General features: G+C 33.5%; 2 protein-coding genes across 2 annotated transcripts; both read left to right on the top strand.

Annotated features, from left to right (window-relative positions):
• Positions 1-3,770: 3,770 nt before the first annotated feature.
• Positions 3,771-7,080, top strand: LOC104106388 (small ribosomal subunit protein uS3x-like). The gene is made up of 6 exons (XM_009614931.4): positions 3,771-3,930; positions 4,017-4,164; positions 4,924-5,095; positions 6,354-6,408; positions 6,486-6,617; positions 6,729-7,080. The coding sequence occupies exons 1-6, from the start codon at positions 3,901-3,903 to the stop codon at positions 6,906-6,908; spliced, it is 717 nt and encodes a 238-aa protein (XP_009613226.1). The 5' UTR covers positions 3,771-3,900; the 3' UTR covers positions 6,909-7,080.
• Positions 7,081-9,289: 2,209 nt separating this feature from the next.
• Positions 9,290-15,562, top strand: LOC104106389 (thermospermine synthase ACAULIS5-like). The gene is made up of 10 exons (XM_009614932.4): positions 9,290-9,423; positions 9,690-9,756; positions 9,855-9,949; positions 11,597-11,699; positions 12,457-12,545; positions 13,301-13,457; positions 13,652-13,727; positions 14,202-14,260; positions 14,354-14,490; positions 15,378-15,562. The coding sequence occupies exons 1-10, from the start codon at positions 9,290-9,292 to the stop codon at positions 15,460-15,462; spliced, it is 1,002 nt and encodes a 333-aa protein (XP_009613227.1). The 3' UTR covers positions 15,463-15,562.
• Positions 15,563-16,223: the final 661 nt, after the last annotated feature.

A 16,223-nucleotide genomic window follows, 5' to 3' on the forward strand; every position in this document is an offset into this window, starting at 1 on the left:
AGAAGGAGTACCACTAAATCCACCATGTCCACAAAGCCTCTTTGCCTCCCTCTCAACCCTCTCCTGACCGCGAACAATCTCAATCTGCCGAGCAATGTCGACAACCTCATCAAAAGTAGCACCAGGCACTCTCTCTCTAGTCATAAGCAATCACATATGATAAGTGAGGCCATCTATAAACCTCCTAATCCTCTCCCTGTCTATGGGAACCAACCAGATAGCATGATGGTCCAACTCCTTCTCATACTGCGTCACAGACATATCACCTTGACGAAGCTGCTCAAACTATCTGCGAGCTCCTCTCTGCGGGACTGAGGCATGAACTTCTACAGAAAGATAACGGAGAACTGCTGCTAGGTAAGGGGTGCTACACCGACCGACCTATGCCTCTCGTAAGCCTCCCACCAACTGAATGCAGCCCTAGAGAACTGAAAGGTAGTGAACGAGACCCCACTGGTCTCCAGAATACCTGCTGTACGAAATATCCTCTGACACCTGTCCAAGAAACCATGTGCATTCTCTCCCTCTGCACCACTGAAAGATGGAGGCTAGAGTATCCCAAACCTCTCCAATCTACGGTGATCATCCTCAGGCATAGTAGGAACAACATAGTCCTGAGCAGCTTCAACTGGCTGGGCTGGTGGTGCCCCCGATGTCAGGAATCCCTGTACCACCTGCTCTGGGGTGTGGGCAGTGGAAGTCTGAGCACCTCCCCCGGCCTGAGAAGTGGCTGCTGCGGCCGGAACAGAGACCGCTTGAGTAAGGCTGGTATGCTCGGTCAGAATCTGAGCTAAGGCCTTCTGAAGGTCTGGAATCACAATAGGCACAGGTGGTGCCTGAGCTGGTGCATCAACAACTGGAATATGGTCCTGATCTGGGGTAACTGGTGGATCTGCAGGCTGCACTTCTGCCTCTACCACAGCCTCTACCGTGGCCTAAGCCTCTCGCCGCCCTGGCTGGTGGTACTGGTGGCTGGCCCTCATGACTGGTAGTACGAGTCCTCACCATCTGTGAGAGAATGAAACAACAAATGTTTAGTTACTAGAATCAACAGATTCGCACGACAAGAATTCAAGAATGTGAATTTTTTCCTAAAGGTTCTGCAGCTTCTCGAAGATAAGTACAGACGTCTCCGTACCGATCAGCAAGACTCTACTAAACTCGCTCATGACTCGTGAGACCTATGTAACCTAGGCTATGATACCAACTTGTCACGACCCAAAACCTAACCCGTCGTGATGGCGTGGTACTAGGCAAGCCGACCTTTCCAAAGCACTTTCAAAATTTAACAGAAATGAATTAAGACATTTAAAATAACCAGAGTTTCTCATAAATACGGGGTAACATGGTAAAACCCAAATAAAACATAAGTTCGGAAAAATAGCCCGACATTGGAGTGTCACTAAGGCATGAGCAACTAGACTCTTAATCTAAAAGACAGTGTCTACAATAGTCTGTGTCTAGATATCAATATAGAGAAAGAAATATAATAAGGAAGGAGCACAAGGTCTGCGAATGCCGACAGCTACCTCATAAATCTCCGGAAGATCAACTACTCATGAACTCAATGACCTCCACGTCCAGTCACACCTGAATCTGTACACAAGGTGCATAGAGTAACGTGAGTACTTCCAGCTCAGTAAGTAATAGAATTAAATAAGGAACTGAGAAGCAGTAACGAGCTACACAAATATAGTTCATTTCAGTAATTCCAGCAAGAAAAATAGGCATGCTTTCAATCCAGTGTTTTAAATCAAACATTTCGAGCTCAGGTACAACAATATAAGACCTCCAGAAAATTTTGCAATAACAATAATTATCAAGTTTTACTATCGTATTGTTATTTCCGCAATTTGTTAGTCTTACCTAGTCGTAGAAACTAGGTGTCGTCACGACGTTATACAGAGGGAATTTGGGTCATGACAAAAGCCTACAGCCGGCAGACTTCCCATATAATATACCAGATCAAATTAATTAGAAATAATGAAACTCCAGAAATAAATAATGGGGTATAAATAAGAAACATAATCAAAGAGCATATTAAAAAAAAACAGAGACAAATAATCATTGAAACAAAATAATCATAAATAAAACACAACTCTAGTATAAACAAAACTCATCCAGTATAACATACTAGACAACAAGCTTATAATATAATAATCATCCAGTATAACATACTGGACAACAAACCTTCAGAAGACAGACTTTCCGTATAATATACTGGACCAAATTTATTATAAAATTCCAGAAACAAATACTGAGCTAGAATTAAAAAACATAATCTAACACCATATAAAAAAACACAGATACAAATTATAATTAAAACACAAGTAATCAGATATAAGTAGAACTCAAGTATATTATAATAATCATCCAGTAAAAAATAATATACAACAAGCCTTTAGAGGACAGACTTCCCGTATAATATACTGCACCAAATTTATTACAAAAATAAAACTCCATAAACAAATACTGGGCTAGAATTAAAATATATAATCAAAAACCATATAAAAAACACACACATACAAATTATCATTAAAGGCAAGTAATCAGAAATAAATAGAACTCCAGTATATTATAATAATCATCCAGTATAAAATACTGAGAAACAAGCCTTCAGAAGACAGACTTCCCGTAAAATAGACTGCACCAAATTTATTACAAAAATAATAAAAAATTGAACAATTAGCCGTCAGAGGTCACACTTCCCGTATAATATATTGGAACCAAATTTATTAGTAACAATAAATATCCATAAAAAAATACTGAAAAACATAATCAGACACATCATACTTAAAAAAAAAATATATAGAAATTAATTTATACTGCACAACAAGCCTTCAGAAGTCAATTAAAAAATATAATCAAATACAACATGTAAAAAACAAAAAACAAAAAACAAAAAAAAAACATATAAGAATTATTAGTAAAAACAAGTATTTTCAAAAATAAAAGAACTCCAGTATATTATAAAACTCATCGAGTATATAATGCTGGACAACAAGACTTCAGAGGCCAGACTTACAGAATAATATACTGGAACTAAATTTATTACAAAAAAATTAAAATTTTTAAGTATGAAGTGTAGCACATAGTTCTGGATTTCAAGTTTTAACAAGAACTCGAGCAATCTATAATGTTGTTGAAGCAAAAAAACTACTTGAAAATTAACCCTAATATACAACGACTACAAAAATATATGAACAACTTATCAAAACAAGTTACGCAACGATTACAACATTACAACATAAAACTAATAACATAGTGATAAAATTATCAGAAATAAGACGAACTACTGAACAGAGAAAAATAAAATCATAGATGTTAAAATACCATAAATATTTAAACGCTAACAGTACGAAAATCAAAATTAAAACAAACAAAACAACAATATCAATGAAAATTCAAACACATTACTATAAAAACAACACTTACCCAGACTAAAATTCGAAGAAAGTGCTCTCACGAAGCGAAATCCGTACACTGCTCTAAAAAGAAAGCGAAAAGCGATTAAAAAACGAAAAGTAACTCAATAGGACGTTAAAAGGGACAAGGGCAAAAATGTCATTTATTAATATATTTTAAGTTAAAATGGCTAGAAATTGATTACACTAGCGATGGTGGCTATTTTTGGATAGCCAGCCGTTAAAATGGCTACGCCATGCCATTTTGTCGGTAAGTCGCCTAATTTAATACAAGGTACGAGTGCGTTTTATAGCCTGGGCCTTTAATTGTTCTGACCCAAAAGAAAGCCCAGTAACATAACCCTAGGTTTCACCATATATATAAGCATGCCACAGAAGGTGAAAAACCCTATACTGCATATCGCTTGCAAAATCCAACGCCGAACCTGAGCTTAGTGGTTCTATCTGCTAGGCTTTCAAAACTTCGAAAGCAAAGATGGCTACTCAGATTAGCAAAAAGCGAAAGGTTTGTAATTTGTTTTCACCCTGTGTGTATAGATATCACATTTGTGAATTTATTTGAAAAGTTATTAATACATTTGGCCGTTTCAGTTTGTTGCCGATGGCGTATTCTTCGCCGAGCTGAACGAGGTGTTGACACGTGAGTTGGCTGAGGACGGATACTCTGGAGTGGAGGTTAGGGTTACTCCTATGAGGACTGAAATCATCATCAGAGCCACTCGTACTCAGAATGTTCTCGGTAGCCCCTTTAACCTTCTTCGTTATGAATTTTTATCGCAGTGGTTATTCATTTTTTGACTTGAACTGCTATTTATGTGGTAATTTGTGTTTGACTATTTTTGTAACTAGTTGTAAGGTTCTTAATTATAATTTTCTGTGTGTTAACTAACAGATCCAATAGATAGCGTATGTTTAAAATGAACTTTTGGGCTTATGTTATCTCCAGCAGCATGCTTCTGTATTTGTGGTTTGATTGGATACTGATTCCTCCGTTCCATTTTATATGATATAGACATTTGTGTGGCTAAAAGTCATTTCATTTAGGTAAAACGACAAGTGTAAAGTAAATTGTTTAGCATTTTATATGATGTAGACATTTTTGTGGCTATAAAAAATGTAATTAAGGTAAAATGACAAGTTTATTAAAGTTGAATTGTTTTGAAAGAGAGAATATATCAATTCTTTTTGTGACATATTAAATGTAAAAGTGTCACATAAATTAGAGGGTGAAAGAGAATGAATAATGCTACTTATATCCTTATTAGGAGTACCTCTTTTGGTTTTATAAGTAAAGGAATAAGCAAGGAGGAAAAGTGATTGAAGAAGTTGTTCTCTCATCATCATGTATTTGGTCATATATTTCCTTAGATTAATGCAGCTGTGCGATACTGCTTTCCTTTGACAAGTAGTGTGTATAGAATGGATCTAAGTCTTTTTGGTAGTAATCTGAATATATTTTGTGTGTGTGATTGATTATTGGTACATTTGGTTTTATTAGGTGAGAAGGGAAGGAGGATCAGGGAGTTGACATCAGTTGTCCAGAAGAGATTCAACTTTAAAGAGGGCACTGTTGAGCTGTATGCTGAAAAGGTTAACAACAGAGGACTGTGTGCTGTTGCTCAGGCTGAGTCACTTCGATACAAGCTCCTTGGTGGTCTTGCTGTTAGGAGGTAATTTTCAATCTATCTGCCATATGTTACATTTTGCTTTGTGCTAGTGACTTGTGCTCTTCCACTTTGTTACTCTAACTTGTAAAAGATAATGATATGCTTGTGCCTTTACTTTCTGCAATGCTTTTCTCTGCTAAAATATTAGTCTCTACATGTCTTGTGTCTTTTTCAATTTTTGTTCATTAATTTATGGTCCTCACGAGCTAAGGTTAGTAATGTTTTTGTATAAGAAGAGCAGCGTCTTGGATTTCTCAGAAGGTTCCATGTCATCCACAAAGCAAATTGGTTTTCTAATACCAATCATGTGTCGGATGATGACTAGAGTTATAGTCCTCCATGCCATCATTCTCATGTTGTAATTTAGTCTTATGCAGTAATCTTGGCGAGGACATATTTGTAAAGATTGTTCTGCTGCGTTAACTTGGAACTAGGTGTTTTTAGATATTTACAGTTCAATTTAGAGTTCAATCGTATCTCGATCGCCTGTGCTTGTCATCTATAAAGCAAATAGATTTACCTTGTACTAAATTTGTGTCGGAAGATGACTATATCAGCTGAAGCATGCTAAAGACTTTTTCTGAGTTGTAACTTCTTACACCTCTGACCTTGGTTTGCAACATGCTTAATTTGTTTCCATGTGTTTCTATGTGCAATTTAGTCCTCCATGCCTCTTGTCATTTATAAGCAAATAGGTTTACCTTGTACTAAATTTGTGTCGGAAGATGACTATATCAGCTGAAGCATGCTGAAGACATTTTCTGAGTTGTAACTTCTTACACCTCTGACCTTGGTTTGCAACATGCTTCATTTGTTTCCATATGTGTTTCTATGTGCAATTTAGTAATCCATGCCTCCTGTCATCTATAAAGCAAATAGATTTTACTTGTATCAAATTTGTGTCGGAAGATGACTATATCAGCTGAAGCAGGCTAAAGATGTATGAGTTGTAATTTTTACACCTCTATCCTTGGTTTGCAACATGCTTAATTGGACTGGGTTGCTCTAGTGGTGAGCACCCTCCACTTCCAACCAAGAGGTTGTGAGTTCGAGTCACCCCAAGAACAAAGTGGGGAGTTCTTGGAGGGAGGGAGCCGAGGGTCTATCGGAAACAACCTTTCTACCCCAGGGTAGGGCTAAAGTCTGCGTACACACTACCCTCCCCAGACCCTACTAGTGGGATTATACTGGGTTGTTGTTGTTTGACTAGGTTAATTATTATTTGTGTTGCTCTAACAAGTATCCTCAAAAACATTATCAGGGCATGCTATGGTGTCCTGAGGTTTATCATGGAGAGTGGAGCCAAGGGATGTGAGGTATGCTGCTTCAATTCTCTATCTGCTCATGACATGACTATTAGATTGTACTAGTTCCTCACAGATACTTTATTCAGGTGATTGTTAGTGGAAAATTGAGAGCTCAGCGTGCCAAGTCCATGAAGTTCAAAGATGGTTACATGATTTCTTCTGGGCAGCCAGTGAAAGAGTATATTGACTCTGCTGTTAGGCACATTCTCATGAGACAGGTAAAGTTTAGATCACTTGGCGCTTTAGTTTTGCTGTTCCTGGTGGTTGCTTTTTATTTATTATGTCATTCTGGTTTCTGATGTGATTTTGATTTTTCTTTTGTTCTGTAGGGAGTACTGGGCATCAAGGTCAAGATTATGCTTGATTGGGATCCCAAAGGAAAGCAAGGTCCAACAACACCCCTTCCAGATCTTGTCACAATCCATACTCCCAAGGATGAAGAAGAATACAACATTCCTCCACCAGTGGTGCCAGTTGTTGACATTGAGGTTCCTGTTCCAATTATGTAGACGGCTAGATTCAGTTTCATCATCTTAACAATTTTCTAAATACTGTATTTTGTTTAAGTTGAGTGTTAGTTTTGTTTTATCAACGCTGGGTACTCTATATATAGAGACATGTTTGGGGAATTGCTATTTGTTACATCGACAATCGTAATGCTTAAATTAAACTTTTGCTCTATCAATTTTAGCCATTTTTTCCGTGGTGCGTTCATTTGTCTTTGCTGTTTCATCAGTGATCGCACCTGTATTAACTCATGGAGATTTTGTATTTTAAACCTAGTGTGTGTGCTTACAGCAATTTGCACTATGTGAAGCGCTTATTTTTTTCCCCGTAAAAGTTTTTAACATGGAAGAGTTTGATTTAACTTTTGAAACTTGGGAAGACTTCCTGTTTGGTCAAGCCCTTTTTTTTTGGGCCAAAAGTGCTTTTTTCGGCTAAAAGTGTTTTTGGCCTAAAATTCAGGTGTTTGGTCAAGTTTGAGGGGAATCAGAAACAGTTGAAAAGCTTGGTCAAATATTAATTACAGTTTTTATTGACAGATTAATTTTCCTTTCTTATATTTTGAAGTTTTCAAAGTAAGTGTTTGGTTATATATTAAACTAAATTTTTTAAGATGAGTTCAATTTTGTCCCAAGTAAAAATTTATTTTCTCTTATAAAATTGTATTATTTTTTCAAGAGAAATGCATGTCCCAATTTAGTTTTAAACTTCAAATATCATTTTTCAATTTTATCTTCAAAAATCACAATTTGGGAAGACTTGAAGGAAGTGTGGGGTAGCTTATACGAAATAAAAAATGCTTATATAGAATTATTAAAATTGAACAAGTCGACCCCTACACTTTTGATTGATTAAGAGTTTTGTATTAGCAGCAGAAAAAGCTGAATCGAATTATTTAGTACTCTCTCTTTCTTTTTTTATTTAGCATGTGGATATTGTGTTCTTAGAGTGTTATGGTTTTCCAGCTTTACTTAGACTTGAATGTTTCTTACAAAGTTTCAGTTTTCTTATTTTTGTCACTTGTTCAACTAAAATTCTAGATGTTTGGTATGGAGTAACTGGGCAGAAAATAATGTAAATGGATCAACAAATAGTATCTATTTGATCTATTTGTTACCTGTAACGAGTACCTAGATTATATTTTTGTGTAGAATTTTTTTTATGCTCGTCATTTTCTGAGTGAAAAATGGGGAGTGAAATTAAGGGCCCGTTTGGCCATAAGAAAATTTTCACTTTTTTCTCGGAATCATTGTTTGTCCACGAAAAATTCAAATTTCACTTGAAGTTGAATTTCAGAATTTTTTGAAAACTTGAAAAACTCCAAAAATCCGTTTTTCAAAATTTTCATTTCAAATCACTCACAAAAATTTAAAAATAACTCCAAATTTTATTAATGTCAAAACACAACTCTAATTCTCAAATACTATTTTCACTTAAATTCTTTTCACTTTTTTTTTGTAATTTTTACAATTCTTATGTCCAAACACCCATTAAACATCCTGGTGATTTGTTTTATGATTATGTTTTTGCTTGTTATGTTTGTCATTTTTGAGTATGAAAAATGAAAGTGAAATTAAATATTCTGGTGATTTTATTTTCCTATATTCCTTAAGCAATGACTTCCATTTATTAGTTTGCCATAACTGCGACGATTTCCTCACTTCGGAATACACTATTTTGATCGACCAAGACAATCTTTTATCCATTCCAAAATCGTAAATAACAGTTTATAAATTATGAAGAAGATAAAACATTTTATGAACTACTAAAAATTTGTTTGGGAACATGAATTTAACATTACGAAACTACCTCTATCTATCCTCAAGCATCTATCTTAATTAACACAGCTAATTAAAACAATGAGAATAGATTTGAAAACAGTAACAAATTATGTCTTATTTTTTAAAATGTTATGTATTTTTTTTTAACAATTTCAGTTTTGTAAGATGAAAAATAGATGTTATCGGAAAGAGTATTAACAATATAAATTGATTGTTTAGAATGAGTTAATTGTTGACGAATAAAAAAAATGTATGACGCATTTAATTTATTTTTCCTCATGTCCTCCAACCCCAACCCACCTCCCCTATAAGTTGGATTACTCAAATCCATATTTTGCAACATTTAGGACAAGTACGTAATGAAGAATAGATAAAATAAAAAGTAGTAAATAATTCATTATCCAAAAATTTGACTTGATTGTCTATGTTCACATGAAAAAAGGGATCAGATTTATATAATCTTCAATCGAGAAATAAATTTGACATGATGTACAAGTTTGACATCTATATATCTTTATATAATAATCAGAGTGTATATCCTATTGTCCCATATAAATAGAACTTTCATTTTATGGTCTTTGCATTTTCTTTTTTCTAATTGAAGAATGGAGCAAATAAGTGACAAAGAAATTGTTCACTCAAATGTCACTTTTGAGAGTTGTGAGGAAAACGGGAAGAATATTCAATGGTTTGAAGAGTCTCTTGAAGCTGATCTCAAATGGTCTTTAGCCATAAACAGGTAATGCAACACTTGAAAAATTCTCAATTTAAACACAAAGTTTCCCTTTTCAGAAGAAAAACAATTTCTTGCTATACCAACAAACAAGTCTAATCAAGGGGGTAGCTACAGCCAGCAAAGGGTGGTCAATTGAACATCCGTCGCCGAAAACTTATACTGTATATATATGTCAAATATATATATATATATATTTTATTTTATTTTTTTGAATGAAACCCCTTGACGAAATTCCTGATTTCGTTGAGTTTAACCATGAAATGTTGCAGTGTCATGTACAAAGGTACCACCAAGTTTCAAGATGTGGCACTTTTAGACACAAAGCACTTTGGAAAGGTTGGCTATAACAAAACTACCCCAAAATTAAAATTGAAATTTTCTAATCTTATTTTAGGATTTTAATATATGGATATGTATATATGAATGATATGCAGGTTTTGGTGATTGATGGAAAAATGCAAAGTGCTGAAAATGACGAGTTTATATACCATGAAAGCTTAGTCCATCCTGCTCTCTTACTTCATGACAAGTACTTATATTTTTCATAGATCTATCTTTATGTACTGTATATTCTATTTTTCGTTTTATATTAGTTTTTTGGCCAAATATCTAGGCGGTCCTTAAAGTTGGCTCCAGTTTTCATTTTGATATTTTAACTAAACTCAGTACCTATTGAACACTTTAACTTCAATAAAAATGTACCGATTAAACACAAATTTAATAATTCTACATTGTGTTTGGAGCGTGAATATCACTTGCTATCTACTTGGCAAACAAGACCAATGAGAAAATGACATGTAAGTAAGACAAAAATAATCAAATTCGAAGAGAAAAAAAAAGAAAAAGGCCCTCCACAACACCTTCGTTGCACCCCCCCTACCTACCATCGTCCCACCATCGTCCCCAACTCCTCACCGGCTCGTTGAACCCCTTCCTCGTTTTCTCCAAATAACAAGTAGAACCACACACAATTACTAATCTGAGCAAACAACAACCAATTGAAATAAACATATTCGTAAATTCGAACATAAATCAGTAATTAAATTCAAAAAATAGGTATGAATTCAAGGAAGCCAAGTCGTCTTTCTCGCAATGAAGGCTCTGAAAAATTCGAACCAAAACCCAATTCGATCGGCTTAAAATGTTTTCAAAAATGTTTCCAACAAGAATCTATAACACCCAATTGATTTCTGGTCAAAGTTTTTATATCTTTTTTTTTTTAATTCAAGCTCGAAGCTTCTTTAATGGAGGTCAAAGTTTCTCCTCAAATTAATTCTCATGCAGCAAACGGTTTTAGCCAACAAATTCCAACTCAAATGAAATTAGAACTCCAAATTTATTCCCTAAATCTCAAAATCGAGATAGACAATAATAGTCTATGGTTAACCCCACGAAATTAGAGTTCAAAATTGTGATTAAACTTAGACTGTTGGAGTAAAATTCTCAACAATGGAGAGGCTTCTAAGTTTAGGTGATTGGGCAGTGATGTGGACCAGTAGGGATGGAATTTTCTGTCAAAGGTATTGGCTATGGTTGAGTCGTGCTAGAGATGATGGTGGCAAACAATAAGATTAAGGAGAGAAGAGAAAAAAATTAGAATTAAGGAGTATTTACTTATCTTTTTCTTTCCACGCTCTCAAAAGAGCATGTAATTACAGACATTACGTCATGTTAGCATATGAGTTCAATAGGTACATTTATATTGAAATTAAAGTTCCAATATGTACTGAACTTAGTTAAAGTATCAAAATGGAAACTGGAGCCAACTTTAAGGGGCCGTACACCTATTTGGCCTAGTTTTTTCATATTGTGTTACGTCGTAGGATGATTAAGATCACTTCACCCTTATCTAGAATTTTCGGTTTAAGCACCATAAGTGAAAATCTTCTTGGTATGGAGCAGTCTACCTCCCTTAGTGGGTGTATTCGGCGCGACTTTAAAATTATAATTGTTCTGTTCTGAAAGTTGTTCTGATTCTTTTTTGGGAAAATGATATTGTATAGTCATTCTCAAAATAATAACCGAAAAATATTATTTTTTGTTTGTATATATATATACAAAAATTATACAAATTTTACAAACCTTTTCGGCTATCGAATGTAAATAGTTTCTTATGCGGGCTAAAAGTGATAATACCCTTTAATTTTTTTCTCTTTTGAATTGGATTGATGATCAGGCCCAAAACAGTGTTTATTATGGGAGGTGGGGAAGGATCAGCTGCAAGAGAGGCTCTTAAGCATTACAGCATTGAGAAAGTTGTAATGTCTGATATTGATCAAGTATGATTTATGACCATTCTCTTCTATTTCTTTTTTGTAGTCTATCATTTTATTATTTAATCAAATGGAATCTCAGTTTGGATTAATTATTTGGTGAATGCTTAAATTACATTCAGTTGCTTTGAGTTCGGGAGTATTTATGTATTTATTTCTTTATATATTTCTTTATTTTTTATTTAGACAAATAGCCGGCCAAATTTATTGTTTACTTTTTTTAATAAGTATATATAAATACATGATTAGATACAGAGGCGGATCTAGGATTTTTATAACATATGTGCACTACTAAAAAGGAAAAAAATAAAATAAAAGTATTAAGTGGGAATTGATCCCTATTCCTGTAGGTAAATAACTTAGCATTCAACAAAGTGCACAATTTGGCCTTTTTTGGAGCATGCGTGCCAATATGTAATATTTAATCAATTCTTAAAAAATATTTATATAAAATACCTAGTTTGACGGAAAGATCATGTGTTCACGTGCCCCATACACTGGGCTATAGATCCACCCCTGATTTATATATATATATATATATATATATATATATATATATATATATATATATATATATATATATATGTATGTATATTATACATCCGTTGGTTATTTTTTATTAAAGCGATTTGATAGACGGCTATTTTAATTAATTTTCTTAAACATATTTAATTACCAACTTGCTTATAATTAATCACCAAAGCTCCTTGCATGTCAAAATTACATAATTTGTGGAAAGTGTGATAAAATTGTGTATTTACAGGAAGTTGTGAATATTTGCCGTAAACACCTTACGGCAAATCAAGAAGCCTTTGCTGATAATAGGCTTCATGTCATCATCAACGACGCCAAGTAAGTTCAAATTAAATTTACAAACCTTTCTTCACCACAATATTTAAAGGAATTCAATTTCTACATATTGATAATGTAATTTTTTTTATACTATCAAATCACTTAACAATAACTATATATAACTTGCTATAATAAGTGAATATTTTTACAACAAATTAATATCTATTGATAGTTATACAATTTTTTGTATACTAAGTTGACGCTATTATGCGGAAAAGACCCTAATTTTCTCAAAGAATAGACTAAGTTGACGCTAGTACTATATTTCGGTCTTTCACCTATCGATTGAGGGGTGCTTCTTATCGTCTATGTGGTGCGCCCTATCGCACTAAATCTAAGCGATGGAAACCTCACTATCTTTGTATGCTTCACTGCCCGTTATTAATTATTAAAACTATGGTTAGAATTTATAAATTTATATTATTAATATCTATTGATAGTTTACAATTTGTTTTAGACTAAGTTGACGCCTGCTATGTGGAAAAGACCCCGATTTTCTTAAAGATTAGACTAGCTAGGTTGACACTGGTATACTATATTTTGTCTTTGACCTATCGATTGAGGGGTGCTTCTTATCATCTCTGTGGTGCACCTTATCGCACTAAATCTAAGCGATGGAAACCACACTATTTTTTGTATGCTTTCACCGCTCGTTTATCATTAAAACTCTGGTTAGAATTTCCAAATTTATATTATTATTAGTGCATACTATAAGTTAAAGTATTTGGTTAACGGCTTGTTTGTGCATGTGAAAGGATGGAGTTAGAAAAGAGCGAGTCGAAGTATGATGTGATAGCGGGAGATCTCTCTGATACTCGAGAAGGAGGGCCTTGCAATCATCTCTACTTTAAATCTTTCTATGAAAGTGTCATTAAGCCCAAACTCAATGAAAATGGCATCTTTGTCACTCAGGTTTTTTCATTTCTCTCTTCACAATCCTTTTCTTTTTTTAATAATCGTGGTGTTCGAGGCCAGTTTGCGCGCATCTTGACTAATTTAAATGAAATACATGCTATGTCCGACCAATACAGGTATCGGATAACTTTTGAACTGTACAGAATATGTTAATATACCAAGCAAAACTTACCAGACTGTGATTGTTGCAGGCTGGTTTTGCTGGAATTCTCTCACATAAGGGATTGTTCTCATCAATTTACAACACTACTAAACAAGTCTTCAAGTGTAATTCTACCATATTTAACACTTCATTTGATCTTGTTATTGGATGACCAATGTTACAATTCCTCTCTTCTCTTGATTTCAATAGGAGAACTGATATTTTCAAGAAAATAATACCAAATTCATCTCTTTACTTTTGACTAAGTTTTATAATATAATCCTCCGTTATACTTTCGGATCACTGATTCAGCTACCATTTAAAAGCCGTCTCATATCTGTCCTAATTAACCCATTAGAGTAGATTGACTTAGCCCTAAGCGACGTCACGTGAGATCGCTTCGTTGATTTTTTAAAATACTAAATATGTATATATAAATAATAAGTAATATGAAGTTATTTAGTACAAATATAAAAAGGAATACTGCTTATTATTATATTAATTTACTTATTTGTTAATTTTCTCCGATGTTAATATTGCTTACAAAAAATCCTGTGTATTCCACAGTTAATGCTTAGCTTAATGATGTTATATTGCAGATGTTATAGCTTACACTGCTCATGTGCCATCTTTTGCTGATACACGTGGATGGGTTTTGGTATAATCCCTCATCTATCTTTTGTTCAAATTTCTAATTAACTCTTGTTTAGTTTCATAATCAATAGCTTAATTATAATTAATTTTCCTATAGGCTTCGGATCAACCATTTAAACTAGATGCTGAGGTTCTTGAGAAGAGGATTAAAGAGAGGATTAATGGAGAGCTTCAGTATCTTGATGCTGATTTCATGCTTTCTCGTACCGTTATGAACAAAACTGTTGATACATCGTAAGTCTCGATATATAATCATTTTTCAATGTTTGATTATACAAAAAAAAATTCAAAAAAAATAATTTTCATTAGGAGTGGAAAAATGATTTTTCTGAAATAATATATTTGCTCAAACTAATGCTGACAAATTATTGTTGATTTTTAATATTCAAATATTTCGTCAAATATTTATAACAACTTAGGGGCGGCGACGGGCGAGTCGGGTAGAATATGGGCGGGTTAGAAACGGGTAATGTAAAAACGGATAAATTATCCGACTCGCCCCATATATAATACGGATAACCATATTATTCATGACATTTTGAATATGATCACTGAAGGGAGAATTCCTAGTATTCCAAGCCGGAGGAAAACCCAATTTGAATCTTTACAAATATAAAAGTTAAACCCATTAGTTATCAAATGATTATCCATTTTCTAAGTAGATAATATTGTTCTTATCTATATTTGACCCGTTTTTAAAAAGTACATTATCCACCACTTTTTTTAGTGGATAATATTGATGGAAACTATTTTTTTAATCCATTTTGCCACCACTAACAACCGATTTTTATTACTTTACTAATTTGTTTTACTTGGATATTTTAGTTGCAAAATTCCGATTAAAGCAATGTCGAAGTTTTGCATATTATGATGCCAGAATTGGAAGTCGATATACTTTTATCTTTTAGGTTCTATTAATAAAAAAGAAATAAAAAAGTAGTAGAAAGGGGTTAATGGTTATTCAACACATTATTTTATGATGATGATTTGCGTAAATAATTTGGCAATATAGATAATACAAATAAAGAGTTTAGTCATTAATTTGACTCATTCATATGTTGACAACATCACGTTTATTTGTTTGTTAAATGACTAAAATTTATTTTCTTTCCTTGTTGTAGGCTCCTGAATGAGACAAATATTTTAACAGAAGAGAATGAGAAGTTCCTCTTTGGACATGGACTGCTTGCAGCTGATAGTGTTTAATTTCTATGAATTATTTTGAGTGTTATTAAGTACCATGAGCAGTGGCGTAGCTAGGAATTCCGTCAAAGGTGTTTAAACTTTGAACAAGTCTATAATTGTTTTTGTCGATGAATGGTGTATTAAATTTTTTAAATCATATTACGCAATATTTAGCTAAACAATAAAAACAATTTTAATAGAAATATAATTTTATAAATCAAAATTATAATAACAGGAAGACAATATTAGAAATTTTATTAATAAAAGCAAGCATAAAACAAGAGAAAAAAGAGAGTCGAGAGGTTTGTAGTTTGTAGAGAGCTTTTATTGAAGAAATTTTTATAGAGCTTGACTTTCAAATTATAAGACTTATTTAAGAAATATCTTTAGTTAAAAATTTACTTTTAAGATAAGTTGTTTATTTCTACCCAATTTTAAATTTAAAGTGTTATTTTATTAGGAATTTTTTTAGATTGAAAAGGAATCAAATAGACCACAACACGTGGTGGTCTCTGTTTACTTTTGACAAATAAAATCAATAGAACTTTGAACCCATGAACAACACGTCACTTTGAACACTCTGAACCGCTGGACTGCATCTCTTAACTATGTTAAGGGTGTTCAAAATATAATATATAATCATATAAAGTCTCTGTTTAGTTTTGGCAAATAAAATCAATAGAACTTTGAACCCATGAACAACACGTCACTTTGAACACTCTGAACCGCTGGACTGCCTCTCTTAACTATGTTAAGGGTGTTCAAAATATAATATATAATCA

Source organism: Nicotiana tomentosiformis, chromosome 7, assembly GCF_000390325.3.
Source record: "Nicotiana tomentosiformis chromosome 7, ASM39032v3, whole genome shotgun sequence".
Taxonomy (NCBI): Eukaryota; Viridiplantae; Streptophyta; class Magnoliopsida; order Solanales; family Solanaceae; genus Nicotiana; species Nicotiana tomentosiformis.